Below are 19,847 nucleotides of genomic sequence, written 5' to 3' on the forward strand. Positions count from 1 at the left end.
CTAGAGAAGAATTTTGTCTTAGGACTGTCCATGCCTATAACTGACTTTCATGAGATTCTGTATTGTTTCTGACTTTGTATTATATTCGTATTGTTACTGAAATGCCTTAAGGCTTTTGATGTTGTTAGGGAATGAATGTATTCTGTATATGGAAAAACATGTCCTTTTTTAGGGTTCAGAGGGTGGAATGTACTGGTTTGAAAGAATTATGCACCCTAGAAAAGTCATGTTTTAATCCTGATTCAAATCTTGTGGAGGCAGCCATTTACTTTTAATCCATATTCAGTGTATAGGTTGAAAAGTTGATTAGGTTATTTTCATGGAGGTGTGCTTGCCCAGTTGTGGGTATTAAATTTGGATTAGAGGGAGATGTGACTCCACTCATTCCAGGTGGGTCTTAATTAGTTTATTGGAATTCTTTAAGTGAGGAAGCAGTTTGGAGAAAGTTTCAGAAGGATGAAATAGCCAAGAGAACTACCAAAGCCCACGCAGGTAGAGACCTTTGGAATTTAAGAAGGAAAACATACTGGGGGAGCTTCATGAAACAAGAAGCCTGGAGAGAAAGCTAGCAGATGTTGCTATGTTTGCCATGTGCCTTTCCAGTTGAGAGAGAAACCCTGAACTTCATTGGACTTTCTTAAGTGGAGGTGACCTCTTGTTGGTGCCTTAATTTGGAAGTTTCTATATACTTGCTTTAATTTAGACATTTTTCATGGCCTTAGAACTGTAAACTAGCAACTGCTTAAATTTCCCTTCTAAAAAGCCATTTTGTTTCTGGTATACTGCATTCTGGCAGCTAGCAAACTAGAACAAGCATCCATAACTAAAATGATCTTTTTGACCAATTTCAGGTAAACGTATAGACTCATCATAAGATAAGAAACATCCATGATATATATATATATATGTGTGGGTATATATATATACATATATATATATATATATATATATATATATATATATATATATATATATATATATATGTATATGTATATGTATATATACACACATACATATATATAATGACTAGGGTTGACTTGTTCTCATATATAGATGACCTTTGTTCTCATTTATAAAGTTGTTTAACATTATATTATTCATTTGAACAGAACCAATGCACTGTCGAGTGAGTGCTTTCTAGCTAAATTCAACTCACTGATCTATTATTTATTAGTGTCGGGAAACTTTAAAGCACTATTCTAGAATTCTGCAGAACTGAACAGGCTTCACACAGAACTCTCAACCAGCAAACGCTGCCTCCCTCAATTCTACATAACTCAGCTGTATGTGACAATGTTAAATAACATTAGTACAGGCTCACAAGTCAGGGACCACTGAAAGAGTTGTACTGAAAGATGGTTCTAGTCTGATTATTCTTGTGTATAAAATGGCCCAGTGTCAACATTTTCTGAGTCCTATAATACCAGTTTTCATTTTCCTTTTTATCTTCATCTTATCAGTCTGTTCAAGATGATTCTTTTCATCTTCATTGCTTCTGTCCTTTTCAAATCTTGAAAAATTTTCACAATGCTACACATTTTAATCTAATATAAGGAAACAGTTCTTCTAACATATTGTATCCATTTATAACATTTGAATTAAGCTGGTTTACAAAAATTGAAGTTGGGAAATTGGATCAATATCTGTAAGGAAAATTTATGTTTTCATTCTTTTTTTTTAAACTTTTAAAATTGTACAGTATAACATACATACAAAGTAAAGAAATAAAAGAGCAATGGTTTTCAAAGCATTGTTCAAAAAGGCTAGATCCCAGAGTTTGTCATGGGCTACCATATGATCCTCTCATATTTTTCCTTTTAGCTGCTCCAGAATATGGGAGACTAGCAGGCTTAAATACTTTTTTATCATCACAATTAACTTTTTCCCTTCTTTTTTTGTGAACAATAACATATATAGAAAAAAGCTATGGATTTTCAAGCATGGCACCACAATTACTTGTGAAAAATAGAACATATTTCAGACTCTGACATGGGTTACAATTTCACAATTTAAGGTTTTAACTTCTAGCTGCTCTAGAATACTGGAGACTAAAAGAGATACCAATTTAATGATTTGGCATTCATATTCATTTAAGTCCTATCTTCTATGTATAATTCCACCATCATCTTTGATCTTTCCATACCTCTCACTGGGGCTGCTTGGGCTATGGCAATTCTAAATTTTTGATACTGGAAGGGTCTGTCACTAATATGGGGTAAGGAGATACAAGTATCTGAAGTTCTGGAGAGGATAGGCGAGGTTTCAGGACTCATCTGGACCAGAGACCCATCTGGAGATTGTAGGTTTCTGGCAAGTTACTCTAGTGTCTGGAACCCTTGTGGAATCTTATGAATTGCCCTAGGTTTTCTTTAGGATTGGCTGTAATGGTCCTGGTAGGGGGTTGGCAGGTTATGATAGGTTGCAAGGTCTATGTGAAGATTGCAAAAGAGCAACCTCCAGAGTAGCCTCTCGACTCTATTTGAACTTTCTCTGTCACTGATAGTTTATTAATTACACTTCTCTTACCCCATTTGGTCAGGATGTAATTGTTGATCCCACAGTGCCAGTTCTGGATTCATCCCTGGGAGTCCTCTCCCACATTGCCAGGGAGACTTTCACCCCTGGATGTCATGTTCCATGTAGGGGGGCGGGCAATGATTTCACTTGCAGAGCTGGGCTTAGAGAGACTGAGATCACACCTGAGCAACAACAGAGGTCCTAAACGAAATGCTTTCCTCCTGCTACCTTTTTTTTTTTTGCATGGGCAGGCACCAGGAATTGAACCTAGGCCTCTGGCATAGTTGCAGAGAATTCTGAGCCACCTTGCACCTGTTTTCTTTGTAAAATTATTTCAAAATGTGTACTTTGCAAGCATTTCTCTAAGAATTTCCTGTATTCTGATGTTCATACTGTGCAAGTTGATGGGAACAAAAAAGTTAAGCTGAGTACCATCTGTAATCAGTAACTGAGTTTGGTTACTTTTGAATCCCCATGAGCACCTGCAGATGATATTGGAGATTCAAGAACTTATCAGGACAAGTCTCTACACAGAATGCCTACCATCTTCCTATTTGTCAATTCCCAAGATGCCAAACACTCTTTTGGGTGTTGGTGGTCTAGAACTATCTTGCTATTTTGGCTGTCACAAAGAAGTGATTACATTGTGTCAAGTCCAAAACGGCACATCCTTTTGTGCCCTCTATCCACTAAAGTTATACTGGGTCTCTTCAGTGTGTGATAAACAGAAGCAAATGGTTTGGTTTAATGGATAATTCCACTGAGTAGTGTTATTAAAAAATGGTCAAAACATGCACAACTTCAAAACTGTGACTCAGTAATTGATGGCAATTTAAAGAATTGAGACCCTCAGAATTTAAGGTGTGACCTGCTCCTTGGATCTTTCCGAGGATTTCTTTCATATGCCAGCCTTGATACTTAGGCACCTCTGACATGTACTCAATAAATGCTACTGACATGGAAAAGGTAATGTGCTGTAAATTCTTGGTGAGATGTAGTACACATCAAACTCAGTAACACTGTTATTATTTTATACTGAGCAAGGGTAATCTGGAGTACTTACGAAAATAAAAAGCTGTTGGTGGTAGACTGTTCCCACATACCCCATCCAGATACAGAGTTCCTTTATTGCACACTTGGGTGGCTAAAATACCTTCTAAAAAGTTACATGGGAAAGCACACACTGCCACTGGCAATATCTGGGGCTTGGGAATTTCAGGGAAGAAATTGGAGATGGCCTATTGTCAGATTCCTATGATCTTACACTAATCATTTGCATTGTATAATTTCACATTGTAGAACAACTGGATATTAGTAACCATTAGAAATCCTGATATATTGTACAGGAATGCAATTTGAGTTTTACCAAAGCATTTTCCTAATAGCTTCCTGCACTCTTATGCTGATCATACTTGGCATGTTTGTGGAGGAAAAAAATGTTCTGTGGGACCTGTCAATAAGTAGTAACTGCTGCTGGTGGCTTTTGGACTCAATGGTCATCTGTAGACAAGACTGCATATTCAGAACCTCTCTCAAGGTGCTCAATAAATGCTTGAATTGTGCACACTATTCTAGATTTGGGTTTGCCTTTTCAGACTTTTTTCTTGTTCCATATCACAATTATACATTACTGACTGCCACCAGGCAGGCCACTCAACATTGTAGATGTTGGTATTCTGAGCTTCCTTTGCCTCTTTCTATTCATAGTGTTACTGTACCACTCTTAATTGACTTGGAAAAAGAACAGCAGTGCCTAATTATGCTTCAATGATTTTTTTAGTCTACCTCTAGTTAAAAACAACATGTCCTGTAGAATACTGGAAAGGCCTCTCACAGACTCCACCTGTGTTTCAGCTGGGACACTACAGGTTTTCCAGTCAGGGTGTTGAGCTACAGGCTGTGGAACATTGTTTAGACTTGCAACCAGACAGCTAAGCTTCTCTTCAATAGAGGAATCTGGGAACTTGGGCTAAGAGATGATTGCAGAACCTCCCATGATTACAGAGTACAGCACATTGACACCTCAAATTTTACTTTGTATATGTAAGAATTCTAGAATGCACATTTCCCCTCCAGAATTCCTCTAGAGGGGAAATGTACAATACCAATAACAGCTTCTATGTAACTGGTTTGCCTTGATTCTTCAAACTGTATTTTATATTGGGGATTTTAAAATTTAACCTTTAGTTCATCTGTTACTGAATGTCAGAGAATCATATTAATTCTACAAAAGCCATGAACTTCATCTGCACTACTCTGACTGCAGGAGTTACCCATGACATCAGCTAGTCAACGATTTGACTGGATTTCCCTTTGGCTGCTGAGACTTTGCATTTGACTTTGGTTTGGACTTTGGGTATTTTCCTTGATTTAGAATATCTGCATTTGCGCTTACACAGGGATCTTGAAATGATACTCCTGGGGAGATGACAAAATGTATATGTGTGTTAATTTTGGAGTTTATAACTAAACCTAAAAAATGAGTGAGTCTCTGCTAAGTGTCACGAATGCCACTGCTTTACAGACAACCTTTTTTGACTACTTCTTGAGTTTTCCTGAGATACTCTTTTCTGTACTATGTATTGTACTCCTAAGGATGTGTAAAATACATGTTCTTCCAATAAAATTGGCTTGTTGGGGGAAAAAAGAATACACATCCTTAATGGAGAAGGAACAAACTATTGCAATACCATAACCTTGATAGAGTCTGGATAAGCTAAACTGAAGCTCAGATCCTTGAACAGCTCAGGAATGGACTCAGAATGTTCATGCCAATAATAGAAATGTCTCCATCTGCTGGTAATATGGTGGAATTTCAGTTGAAGAATTCACTACTCACCTGTGGTTGCATTGTCAATAGCTCAGCTAGCAACTGTCTTCCTTTGGATTTTCACTCACAACCAGACAAGCTGGTTGAGCAAAGCTGAGAAAAGAGATAGAAGCCTTCAGCCTTAGGTCTTTTTTTTTTTTTTTTACATGGGCAGGCACCGGGAATCGAACCCAGGTCCTCTGGCATCGCAGGCAAGGCAGCCTTAAGTCTTAATTCCCAGACTCATCTGTCATGAATTCCAAACCCTTCACCTGGGAGGAAACCCACTTCAATCGAAAGGAACATGAGTACACTCCAAAAGAAATAGTGGGAGATTTTTCCTCTCGCTGGGTCAAGATGTAGGAAGTCCTAGCTTCTCTACCAAAGAATATATGAATACCTTTATTTGTTACAGATAAGGACATGAAAATCACCGAATTATATGTATTAATTATCCCATGGTATTCAGAGAATTAGTTTCCTCCCTGGTTCCCAAACATAGGAATACTGACCCATGTCTCACCTGGAATTAGGTCTCCATCATTGGAGAAAGCAGTCTGGAATTCCTCAGATATAATTATGTTTGGTTGAAGCACTAGCATTGGATCTCCAACATCCATCCCTGTCCTCTGGACTCTCCCTGCTCTGACCTGTTTGCCCTTCTGGGTATACTTGCCATAAATCATCTTGGTTCTTTCATATGTGCTGTATAACAATGTAAAACCCTCAACACTAAGTTCTAGCTCTCACCCCAAGGAATTTTTATATCAACCAAGAAACTCATATTTTATTATGGGGTAGATCTATTTAAGAACTTGATCAATTCAGAGGTTCAATGACACTCATCATGCAAACCTAACCATGAAAGTCGCCTATATTAGAAAACAGCACAAGTATATGGGTTAAAATGTCATTATCATGTCCTGTAATCATCATAATACCAGAACTCACAGAAGAAACAGAAAAATGATATTTGGGAGAAAATCTATTTGCTCACTCTGATGTTTCTGTGAAGGAATAGCTGGAGTTTTTTTCATATATTAATCATCAGCTGTGACATCCCATATTTTATTATTTATATATGTAAACCGATGTGTACAATGAAAATTGTCCTCTAAAACATTATTAATAATTATATGCACTTCGTGTACAAATAATGATAATGTGTCATAAATGGAGATAAGATTAACTTAGTCATTTATACCTGAAGTCCAGGGAAAAAATGGTTTTATTAAATATACTGGAGAATTACATAGTTTTAAAAGTTTAATTCTTACAGTTAGCCCTGATGATAAAGGTCATTTATTGCATATATTTTCTGAGAACAATATTTCTGAGGTCCCTCTGAATATCTACCCCATTGGGCAGTAAACATCTGAGCATTTACCAGATCCCCCATGGGACATGACTCTAATTACCTGCCTTGTCCATTACTGCATCTAACAGAGCAGATGAATAAGCTATTGCTTTAGGGTGAAATGTAGTCACAATTCCTAGTGCTTCCAGATAATTGAATCATTCTTCCACATTCTGTAATCTTTTCAAGTCACATACTTTTGAATTTCACATTCACTCATTTCTTTCAGCAGACAGGATTAATGTCATAATAATCAGATAATGTAATTTGACAAACCACCTCAGTTTAGTACCAAAATCTCTACAATTAATTCCTGCATTCACATACACTAGTTATTCCTTTTCTCTTATTGCAGGAGCAGGTTACCACTCATTGAATTCCTGTCTTTCCTGTTTCTTCAGAAACGTATTAGTGATTAAAATTCAAACTTTTATCAGCAACCTCTTATCACAATCAATCTCCTCATCACCTAAACTCATTTTCTCTTCTGTTATGAAGCAGAATACCTCTGTATCAATTTTCTCTCTTGTGCTTGATATCCTGTTCCTCCTTTAAGTCAAACTGCATGACCACTTTTAGCCTTTCCTCACAATGCTTCAAATGATGACTAACAAGCATCACTAATGATTCCTCTTAAATAAATAAATCATGCTACCATCTTCAATGAACTCCTCATAAATAAATCCAGTCTGTGGGTTTCAGTTTATAACATGGTACCAAAGAACTATCGTAACATGACCTGCTTTTTGGTAATGTTCTTTTTCCTAGACTTCTCTGATATCTCAGTTCCCTGAGTTTATTCAAGCTATTCTAGTCACCCTTCCTCTTGTGTTCTGCATGGACTCTTCAAACAATATTAGAACATCTCAAGACTCAACACCACCCACTCTTCTCTCCCATTTCTAGAGTTGAAGTAACTGGGGAAGGAAAAAAAAGCACATTCTAATAAAATTTAGATATTTTTAGGATACTACCTTGATAGAACAAATTATGAAGACTGACAGTATTAATAAAACAGAAATGGGTAAGGACCACATACATCTCACCGAATCCAAAATTAAGAGAAGACATTGAGGTCAACTCAATTTTGGGGAAAGTTAAACAGAATTGTCAAACTTTGCTCTCTTCCCAAAGTTCTGAACTATTCAGATTCTTTTTCTATGTGAGAATTTAATATCTATTTTTATTCCTTTGCATAAAGAAAAAGACTTAATAAATCTAATGAGTGATACATTCCAGGGAACAAACCTTTGATGCACAGATGCCAAACCTAATCAGGGTTTCATTCCATGGGACAGGCCATGTTCACCCTGATTAGATTTCAAGGTAAGTTAAAATTATATCCTCATGCAATGTTGGAAAACAAAGGATGATTTTAAGGGATAATTACTAAATACTTTGCAGCTTTATTTTGTGTGCTGTATGGTAGGGGTTGCATTTCATTCTTTTCTTATTTGACTATCCCATTATTGCAGCACAATCTGTTGAATTTTTTTGGGGGGTGGGCAAGTGCATGGGCCAGAAATTGAACCTACACTCCCTGCAGCTGATTCTTTATAACAGAAAATATACAAAGTCCTGGAAATATAATAGAGAGCTAGATATACTGGGTCTATTTGGACAAAGAGCCAGAATTCCCTGAAGGAAGACCAGAATTAAAGGGGGAATAAAGGAGAAGTGTAAGGATAGTTCAAGGGAGTGCAAGGGTAGTTCATGGGAGTGCAAGTGTAGTTAAGTGGTAGAATTCTCACCTGCAATGCAGGAGACCTGGGTTCAACTCCCAGTCCATGCATTTCCCAAATAACAAACAAGCAAAACAAAGTAGAAAATAAAGCAAACAGAAAAATTCAACAAATGGTGCTTCAATAATGGGATACTCACTTGGAAAAATAATGAAATGTGACCACACCATACAGCACACAAAAAAAGAAATAATAAATAAATATATAAAGGGAACATGAAGAAATACAAAAATTTGTGATGGACATAAATGTGATGAAAATTAAATAAGTTACTGAGATAGAAGATGGAGGAAGCAGTGGGGCAGAAGCCCTAGAAGCCCTATAGTACTTGCTAGGAGTTCTTTAAAGACGTTCACTAACACTCCCAAGATGTTCACTAACACTCCCAAGATAAAGTGGGAAGTCCATTTCATAAGTTTGCTTTTGCAAAGCTGGAAATTACAATTTAAGTACTACATATTTTACTGTTTTCTTACTAAGAATTTGAATTAATGTTTGAGCAAAATTCAAGGGAGTCACATTTATTAATTTCCTAATTTTCTAGAACTTAAATCTGAATATGGTTATAAATACCACTAATGAAAACTGATATATGAATGAGCCTATGCTGATGTATATGTGAAGATAACTTTCCTTTAAACAGAAGACAGGCAATTATTTTTTATGACTGTGCATATTTAATTTGAAGTTTCACATACTACATTACATACACTATGGAAACTGACCTCAAAAGCCACCTGCACAATGAAATCTCCTGGGAGTTTTAGAAACCATCCATGAGGAAGACCATAACTCCAAAGACTGTTTAAAAATGGACTTAATGATCATGGTGATGAATACACAACAATGTGGTAATACTGTGAGCCATTGATTGTACACCATGTATGAAAAGTTTGTATGTTAACAATGTTTGTGTTTGTATGTTGTTTAATCAAAAAAATACTTAAGAAAAAAACAGAGGTCCTAAAATTGTTCAAAGAGCTAAAGGAAAACATGGAGAGGAATGAAAGGAAATCAGGAAAAAGGTACATGAACACAAAGAGAATATGACTGCAAAGATGGAATTTATGAACAGCAACCAAAGAGATATGAACAAGACAGTGTATTAGTTAGAGTTCTCTAGAGAAACAAAATCAACAGGGAACACTTGCAAATGTAAAATTTATAAAAGTGTCGCATGTGATCGCAGGAACTCAGAGTCCAAAATTCGCAGGGCAGGCTGTGAAGCCGAAGATTTTGATGGAGGGTCTGGACGAACTCCAAAGGAGAGGCGCACCAGCTGAGACAGGAAGAGCCTGTCTCTTCTGAATCCTCCTTAAAAGGCTTGTAGCAATCAGATTAAGCATTACTCATTGCAGAAGACACTTCCCTTTGGCCAATACAAATGTAATCAACTGTGGATGTAGATGACATGATCATGACCATGACTTAATTCTATGAAATGTCCTCATGGCAACAGACAGGCCAGCACTTGCCCAACCAGACAAACAGGTACTACCACTTGGCCAAGTTGACATATGAACCTAACCATTACATTCCACCCCTTGCCAACTTGGCAGCTATATATACCACCTTAAACCATACCAAATTTCTAAATAAAAAACCAATAAAACATACATTTTTTCTTTCACCTAACAATACTCAACCATCCTGCATATAATTGGAAACACATTAAACCTTTCCAGAAGGGTGCAAATACTTGGGTAATAGTCATTCTTAAACTTGATATCTTACAACTTAAATAGTATAACATGAACAAAACAGCATTACAGTTCTTGTTTCTGTAACTGATCATGTGGTAGAAGTTCATATTTATCACTACTACTTTCTTCCACTACCTATTCCATGTTCCCTTTACCCTCAGCAAGCACTTCAGCTGGCCGTGGTTCTCTGCCTGGTGGGGTGACCCTAACCTTCATTCCTGAAGTTTCAGAGCCATTGGCAATCCTGCCTGGATTGGGTTGTTGCAGTTTTCCATTGATTTTAATCATACGGCATGGTAGTACAAAAAAATGCTCAAGGGGATCTTCAATATTTCAAGAAAACTTTTCTTTACCCCCATTACGTAGTTGCAGTACTACCTACCCCTGATAGGGTCAATCACCCTACCCAGTAATGTAATCCCCTTCTTGGCTTGTTGATCCAGTGGCATAAGTAGCCCAAAGTGACCAGGTGGCAGTCTTAACTTCCAGTTCAAAGGAATCATTGTGGTTTCTCCTGGAGGAAGCACTCCCCATTTTGGAACTAAAACCTATAGACCAGCAGAGCTCAGGCTTGCAGAGATAGGAAGCAAAAATTTTCCTAGTGGATCACTAGGGGTAATAGTGAATAGTACCACTCCCATTTCCACCCCTTCGTTCCTGGACCCATGGATCCTGGCTAAGGGAGAAAGAGCACCATACAGTGGACACCGACTCCAACCATGTACAGTTTCTTGGAGAACATTACCCCAGCCTTTCACGGTACTGCCACCTAGTTGGTACCGTAATTGAGTTTACAAAAGACCATTCCACTGTTATATCAATCCAGCTGCATCTGGATGATGGGGAACATGGTAAGACCAGAGAATTCCATGAGCATGTATCCATTCCTGCACTTCATTTGCTGTGAAGTGTGTTCCTTGATCAGAAGCAATGCTATGTTGAATACCATTACGATGTATAAGGCATTCTCTAAGTCCATGGATGGCAGTTTTGGCAGAAGCATTGCATGCAGGGAAAGCAAACCCATATCCAGAGTGTGTGTCTATTTCAGTTAGAACAAACTGCTGACCCATCCATGAAGGGAGTGTTCCAATGTAATCAACCTGCCACCATGTAGCTGGCTGGTCACCTTGGGGAATGGTGCCATATCGGGGGCTGAGTGTGGGTCTGTGCTGCTGGCAGATTGGGCACTCAGCAGTGGCTGTAGCCAAGTCAGCCTTGGTGAGTGGAAGTCCATGGTGCTGAGCCCATGTATAACCTCTATCCCTACCACCATGACCATTTTGTTCATGAGCCCATTGGGCAATGACAGGAGTTGCTGGGGAAAGAGGCTGACTGGTATCCATAGAATGGGTCATCTTATCCACTTGATTATTAAAACCTTCCTCTACTGTAGTCACCCTTTGGTGCACATTCACATGGGACACAAATATGTTCACGTTTTTAGCCCACTCAGAAAGGTCTATCCACATAACTTCTTCCCCAGACCTCTTTGTCACCAATGTTCCAATTATGGTCTTTCCAAGTACCTGACCATCCAGCCAAACCATTAGCAACAGCCCATGAGTCAGTATACAAATGCACCTCTGGCCAGTTTTCCTTCCAAGAAAAATGAACAACCAGGTGCACTGTTTGAAGTTCTGCACACTGGGATGATTCCTCCTTACCACTGTCTTTCAAGGACACCCCAGAAAGGGGTTATAGCGCTGCAGCTCTTCACTTTTGGGTGGTACCTGCATATCATGCTGAACCATCTGCAAACCAAGCCAGAATTTTCTCTTCCTCAGTCAATTCACTGTAAGGAACTCCCCAAGAGGACATGGCTTTTGGTCTGGGAAAGAGAAGGTGATATGGCAGGAGTGGAGATAATGGGCATTTGGGCCATTTCTTCATGTAACTTATTTGTGCCTTCAGGACCTGCTCTGGCCCTATCTTGTATATGACATTTCTATTTTACAATAGAGTGCTGCTGAGCATGCCCAACATTATGGCTTGGTGGATCAGACAACACCCAGCTCAGGATAGGCAACTCGGGTCTCATGGTAACTTGGTGGTCCATGGTTATGCGTTCATCTCCACTAAGGCCCAGCAGCAGGTCAAAAGCTGTTTCTCAAAAGGAGAGTAGTTATCTGCAGTAGATGGCAAGGCTTTCCTCCAAATTCCTAAGGGTCTGTGTTGTGATTCTCCTTTAAGGGCCTGCCAAAGGCTCCAGACAGCATCTCTATTTGCCACTGGCACTTCCAGCACCACTGGATCTGTTGGATCATATGGCCCAAGTGGCAGAGCAGCTTGTAGCATCCTGGACCTGTTGCAGAGCCTCCTCTTTTCAGGTCCCCACTCAAAATTAGCAGCTTTTCTGGTCACTCGATAAATGGGCCGGAGCAGCACACCCAAATAAGGAATATGTTGTTGCCAAAATCCAAAAAGATCAACTAGGCATTGTGCCTCTTTTTTGGTCATAGGAGAGGCCAGATGCAGCAACTTATTCTTCACCTTAGAGGGGTATCTTTAAGCCCCACACCACTGGATACCTAGAAATTTCACTGAGGTGGAAGACCCTGTATTTTTGTTAGATTTATCTCCCATGCTCTGACACGCAAATGCCTTACCAGTAACTCTAGAGTAGTTGCTACTTCTTGCTCACTAGGTCCAATCAAAATATCATCAATATAATGGACCAGCGTGATGTCTTATGGGAAGGAGAAATGATCAAGGTCCCTGCAGACAAGATTATGACATAGGGCTGGAGAGATGATATACCCCTGAGGTAGGACAGTGGAAGTATATTGTTGACCTTGCCAGCTGAAAGCAAACTGTTTCTGGTGGTCCTTACTAATGGCTATTGAGAAAAATGCATTTGCCAGATCAATAGCCGCACACCAGGTATCAGGGGATGTACTGATTTGCTCAAGGAATGATACTACATCTGGAACAGCAGCTGCAATTGGAGTTACCAACTGGTTGAGCTTACGATAATCCACTGTCATCCTCCAAGACCCATCTGTTTTCTGCATAGGCCAAATAGGAGAGTTGAATGGGGATGTAGTGGGAATCACCACCCCTGCATTCTTCGAGTCCTCAAGAGTGGCAGTAATCTCTGCAATCTCTCCAGGAATCCGGCATTGCTTCTGATTTACTATTTTTGCTCGCTAGGGGCAGTTCTAGTGGCTTCCACTTGGCCTTTCCCACCATAATAGCCCTCACTGCATGAATTAGAGAGACAATGTGGGGATTCTGCCAGTTGCTCACTATGTCTATACCAATTATACATTCTGGAACTGAGGAAATAACTACAGAATGGGTGCAGGGGCCCACTGGACCCACTGTGAGAAAGACCCGACCTAAAACTCCATTGATCACCTGGCCTCCCTAAGCCTCCACTCTGACTGGTGGATCAGAGTTACTTTTAGGGTCCACTGGAATTAATGTCACTTCTGAACCAGTGTCTAATAATCCCCAAAATATCTGATCATTTCCTTTTCCCCAATGCACAGTTACCCTGATAAAAGGCCTCCTTGGGGAAGGCGTGAAGGAAGATTAACAGTATATATTTGTGGCACTGCAACAGGGCTCTCCCTCAAAGGGACCTGACCTCCCCTTCATTCAGTGGGCTCTGGGTTTGTAAACAGTTTCAAGTCTGGAAATTGATTAAAGGGCTGTGACTCTGTGTTTTTGTAATTCAGGTTAGACTTCTGCTCACTTGACCTAGAACTCTTTTGTTTATACAGCTCAAACAAGAATTTAGTAGACTGCCCTTCTATTGTATTTCTAGGTACCCCATGATTTATTAGCCAATGCCACAGATCTCCACGAGTCATATAATTTTTTATGCCTGCTTTGAGTTTGCTGTCAATTATAATAGCCATGTCTACTCTGTCTTTGGTGATAAAGTGCTGCCACCTGGCTTCTGCCATCTTGGGATCCCATCAGCCCCATTGTGTTTAAGGATTCCAGCTCACTGACAGCAGTTCCTACAGTAATATCTGACCTACAAAGAAGTGCAACCACAGAGGTCTTCAGGGATGATGGTGCTAGTCTCAAAAATTTATTTCTCACTCTTCTGGCAAAAGGTGCATTCTCCAGACATTCCTGGGGTGTAAGAGCAGGCTTTGCATGATAAATCCACTCTAACATTTCAATCTCTCTAAGCCTCTGGATCCCCTCATCTACATTATACCAGGGTAGTTCTGGCATTTCAACCTCAGGTAATGTTGGCCACCTTTTGATCCACGTTTCAAACAACCATCCAAACAAACTCTTAATACCTTTTCTAACCCCTTGAGCTATAACACTGAATGCATAATCTGTACTTAGTTGGCCCATATCAATAAATTCAGCCTGATCCAGCCTTATATTCCTCCCACTATTATCCCACACCCTTAAAATCCATTGCCACACATATTCCCTGGATTTCTGTCTATATAAATTGGAAAACTCACACAGTTCTTTTGGAGTATACCATACCTCCTCATGTGTGATACTCTGTACCTCACCCTTAAGGGCCTGTTGGTACTTAAGTCTAGTTATAGGTCTGGAAGAAATGAGGGGTAGGGGTGGGTCATGAAAAGAATTAGAAATATCCTCCTCAAAAGGCTTGCAGTGATCAGATTAAGCATTACTCATTGCAGAAGACACTCACCTTTGGCTGATACAAATGTAATTAGTTGTGGATGTAGCTGACATGATCGTGATTTAATTATGAGATATTCTCATCTCGACATGCCAGCACTTGCCCAACCAGACAAACAGGTACCACCACTTGACCAAGTTGACACATGAATCTAACCATGACAGACAGTAACAAAAATTTTAAAATCCCAAGTTTCAAAAACAGATTGGAGTGATTTTGGGAAGATGGGAGAATAAGAAGCTTCAGGAATCAGTTTCTTCACCAAAGAAACTATTAAACTGACTGGAATTACTTGAATAAATTACCTTGAAACTCCACAGACTAGTGAAAAACTGTTGTCATGATCAGGGACATGGGTCAACTTGGCCAAGTTGTGGTACCTGTTTGTGTGGTTGGGCAAGTGCTGGCCTGTCTGTTGCAATGAGGACATTTCATAGAATTAAATCATGGGCATGTTAGCTGCATCCACAGCTGATTCCATTTGTAATCAGCCAAAGGGGAGTGTCTTCTGCAATGAGTGGTGCTTAATCTAAGCATGCTTAATCTAAGCGTCACCAGCAAAGATTTGGGTGAAGAGATTGGTAAACTGTAATAAATACTAATGAATTTCATCCTTCTAGCAGTAGTTTCCATCCCCTGTACCCCAGTCTCATTGCAGACAGCAGTGGGGAATGGAGCATGGGCTCCTCTGCAGCCTGGTAGTGCCTTTGTGACACATAAAGACATAGTCCTCCAAACTCTGTGTTGTCTGATCACAGATCTCTAACTTTGATCAGGTACTTCAGATCATGTGGATCAGCTGAGGGTGGCCACTATTCTAACTCCACTTAGGCAAAACAGCAGAGGAATCTTAAAGACAGCAACCTTCCTCAGAAACTACAGAAAACAGTTAAAGGGCTGCATTAATCAAGAAAACACAGCTTCAAAAGCCATAGATGATGTTCCTGGACCAGTTCTTGTTCCCCCACCCCCTCCACAATGTAGGGTACAACCACCATGCACTTCCATTGTGGGTTCCAGCTTCTATTTCATGGGGAGAAGAGTGGTGTCTGTGTGCATACAGGGCTGCATGTATGTCAGGACCACTGTGTACTACATGGAAGTCAAACAAGTTTTAGCAAGATCTGTATGAATGGAATCACTGACAACCGGGACTGCTACTCTTGAGTAAAAGGGACTAAAAAGGACAGGCTGAAGGAAAAATCACTCCAAAGGCAGAACCATGGTAAACTGAAATTGCGCCAAGACATATATATTCAAGCCAAGAGAGTAAAGATTAACACAATAGTCGTGCTACTGGAGTCCTTTATAAATGGAATGAATACAGAGAAAGAGAAAGATAAAGACACATGTGCTGGTTTGAAAGGATTATGTGCCTAGAAAAGCCATGTTTTAATCCTAATCCATACTGTGGAGGCAGCCATTTTCTTTTAATCCCTATTCAGCACTGTAGGTTGGAAATACGATGACATAACCTTCACAGAGATGTGACTTGCCTAATTGTTGGTATTAACCTTTGATTAGAGGGAGATGTGACTCCACCCATTCCAGGTGGGCCTTGATTAGTTTACTGGAATCCTTTAAAATGGAGCCATTTTGGAAAGAGTGATAGAGCCACGAGGCCAAGAGCCCAGGCAACCAGAGACCTTTGGAGAGGAAGAAGGCAAACACTCCTGGGGAGCATCATGAAACAAGAAGCCTGGAGAAAAAGCTAGCAGATGTTGCCATGTTTGTCATGTGCCTTTCTAGTTGAGAGAGAAACCCTGAACATCATCAGTCTTCTTGAACAAAGGCATTTTTCTCTGGATGCCTGAGATTGGACATTTCTATAGTCTTGCTTTAATTGGGACATTTTCACAGCTTTAGAACTGTAAACTTGCAATTTAATAAGTTCCCCGTTTTAAAAGCCATTCCATTTCTGGTTTATCGCATTCTGGCAGATTTCAAACTAGAACACAGAAGGAAGAAACGGAAAGGAATGAAACCAGGAAAAGGGAGAGCAGCAGACACCATCACGTGCCTTTGCATGTGGCAGAAGAAACAAGGTAGACTGACAAGTTATCTTCAGGAAAGAAGCACTGCCTTGATGATGACTTGACATTGACATTTTCACTGCCTCAAAACTGTAAGTATGTAAGATAATAAACATCCAATATTTAAGCTGAACCACTTAATGGTAACTGCTTTGAGAAGATTAGGAAAGCAAAACAGTCTTCAAACATACTATCATATACAGTATAGAAATCCCAGAATGAGATAAAAGAAAGGGCAGTGAGGATATTCACAAAAGTAATGGTTGAAAAGTCCCAAATTTAATGAAAAAAACTTGTATATACATATCCTAAGATGCTCAATGAACACTAAACAAAACACAAAAGAGAACCAAACTGTGACATGTTATAGCCAAACTGCTGGATGCGAAGATCAAGGGAAAATGTCACCAGAAAAGAATTAAAAACAAAAGAAAAACACAATAAAACTGTACAATACTGAGCCCTAATATAAATTATGGAATAGAGATAATAGTATAATTATAATAACATCATTTTATTAATTATAAAAGAAAAATAATATCTGTTATTAATAGGGTAATCAAATGTGGGGGTAAACAGAAACTGTAATTACTGCAGGATTTTTCTATAAGCCTACAACTTCTATAATTAAATATGTGAGCTAAATATCCTATATCTACAAAAACTGTCTTACATTTACAGATAAAAGCTGAGGGAGTCTCTGACACAATAAGAGATGCTAAATAGACAATAATAACCACATAAAGAGATAAAAATCTCAGGTCAAGTAACAACATGGATAAATATAAATGACAGTGATTGCATTTTTGGTTTGTAAATTCACTTTATTTCTACCTGATCTAAAATACAAGTGCAGAAAATGCAATGATAAATAAGTAGTGTTGGAGACAATGTATAAACGTAATTTGTGACAATACATAAACATAGAGGATGCAAGAGTATAGTGAACACAGTTTTGGTGTAATTCTGAAGTTAATTTAGATTCACAGAAAATGAGATTGTTATGGATTTAATATGCAAGCTCATACAAAGAGAAAGAAGAATATAGGTTTCCAGGGGTGGGAAGAATGGGAAGATAGGGAAGTTTTAGAAATGGAAGGTAGGGAAGTGACATCAGAAACAAAACGATGTAAATCTCTTCTTGGTGATTTGAGTGTTAAAAAAAGAACAATTCTGAATTGTTCAGAAATCTGAAAGAGGATATGGACTTGAGAGGGACACTACAAATTCCAAATGGAAGAAGTAGAAGAATATCAAGTAGGAAATTTCCATCACAGACCATTAAGTCCTCTCCCCTACCCCTCACTCAGTCACACAGCATAGGAAGGGTAGAGTAAGAATTGCAGGGAACCCTCAGAAAGGGGACATAGAATATATATTCTCTCACAGCAGTGGAATAGACTCTCACCATTTGGAGACCTGGAGGATAGCAGAAAACATTTCAAGGCCCAGGTCAGCAAGAGACAGAGTGTCTGAGGAAACATGGGCAGAAGCTAAATTTCCAGCCCTGGGTCTGAAATTCCTTCCTCCACCACTATGAGAAACACAGTTTGAGAACCGAATCCTCCCTGGGGGAAGGCTAAAGACTGGAACAGCTGAAGGTGTACTCTACCACAAATAAATTGAGGGATACAGACCCATATTGAGCCACATTTTGCCCAACAAAGAGAGGGAAAAGGAACCCTGCAGTCAACCTGACCTGGTGAGGCATAGCCAGTGTTCCAACAGCAAAGAGCTCTGAGGACAATTAAGTGATCAAACAGCATGATCTGCTGGGCAGAACAGAAAGTGCAAGAGAATTAAAGGGCTTTTTCAGAGACAACCCAGAAAATTATTTCAGGCCAGTTGGAATGGGTCTAGACAACCTGCATGGGAAGCTGACCCTGTTTTGACTGAGAAACAAGATGACCCAACGACTAAAGCAGTAGCCTAAAATAAACCCAGGTCTGGCAGGACACTGAAAGAGCAACACTGGAAGACAGACTTATTCTGCCTAAAAACAGAGATACTGCTGTGGTGCCCAGAGCCTACTTCCATCCATGAGGCAGGCCACTATAGGTGCCTGGTTTTTGAGGAAGACTGGGGGGCAGAACAAATCTGAAAATTTGCCAGTGAGAAAGACAAATCCAAACTACAGGCAAACCCTAGACAAGAGAAATTGACTGTTAGAATAAACTAAGGAAGAATATCATATGCCTCAAAACTAACAAAAAACCATGACATATACCATGAAGAACAAATATATGGCCAAACCAAAGGAACAAACTAACATCTAAATTGAGAAGCAAGAATTGAAACTAATTAATTATGTTAAAACATATCATATCTTCAAAATCAATTCACCAACTTAAAGAAAATATGGAAAAAGGCATGACGGATATAAAGAAGACACACAGGGTGTGGACAGGAAGAATTCGAAAGTTTGAAAAAAAAAACAAATGGCAGAATGTATGGGAATGATGGCACAACTGAAGAAATGAAAAACAAAATGGAGACATAAAACAGCAGATTTGAAGAGACAGGAGAAAGGATTAGTGAACTAGAAAACAGGACATTTGAAATTCTACATACAAAAGGATAGGAAAAAAATATGGAAAAACATGAGCAGGGTCTCAGGAAACTGAACGACAATATGAAGCACATAAACAGACATGTTAAGGGTGTCCTAGAATAAGATAAAAGGGGCAGGAAGAATAATGAAGGAAATAAATGAAAATTTCCCAACTCTTATGAAAGACAAAATTAAAGGTTGAAGATGGGCATAAAAGTCCAAAGAGAACAGATCCAAATAGTCCTGTGTCAAGACACTTACAAATCAGAATGTCAAATGTCAAAGACAAAGATAGAATTCTGAAAGTGGCAAGAGAAAAGCAATGTATCACATACAAGGAAGCTTGATAAGATGTATCTCTCAGTAGAAACCATGGAAGCTAGAAGGCAGTACGATGATATATTTAAGACACTGAAAGAGAAAACCTGCCAAGCGAGACTACTATATCAGGCAAAACTGTTTTTAAAAAATGAGGAAGAATTTAAAAATATTTATAGATACACAG

The 19,847-nt window shown here is 39.1% G+C and overlaps 1 protein-coding gene across 1 annotated transcript in view; it reads right to left on the reverse strand.

The window, feature by feature from the left end:
- Window positions 1-19,847, reverse strand: part of LOC143656898 (uncharacterized) — a 76,642-nt gene that overhangs the window by 11,123 nt on the left and 45,672 nt on the right. Inside the window, 1 exon segment of the mRNA XM_077128645.1 lies at window positions 5,357-5,440. Within this exon segment, the coding sequence (XP_076984760.1) occupies window positions 5,357-5,368 (12 nt within the window). The 5' untranslated portion in view covers window positions 5,369-5,440.

Source organism: Tamandua tetradactyla, chromosome 15 (assembly GCF_023851605.1).
Source record: "Tamandua tetradactyla isolate mTamTet1 chromosome 15, mTamTet1.pri, whole genome shotgun sequence".
Classification (NCBI taxonomy): domain Eukaryota; kingdom Metazoa; phylum Chordata; class Mammalia; order Pilosa; family Myrmecophagidae; genus Tamandua; species Tamandua tetradactyla.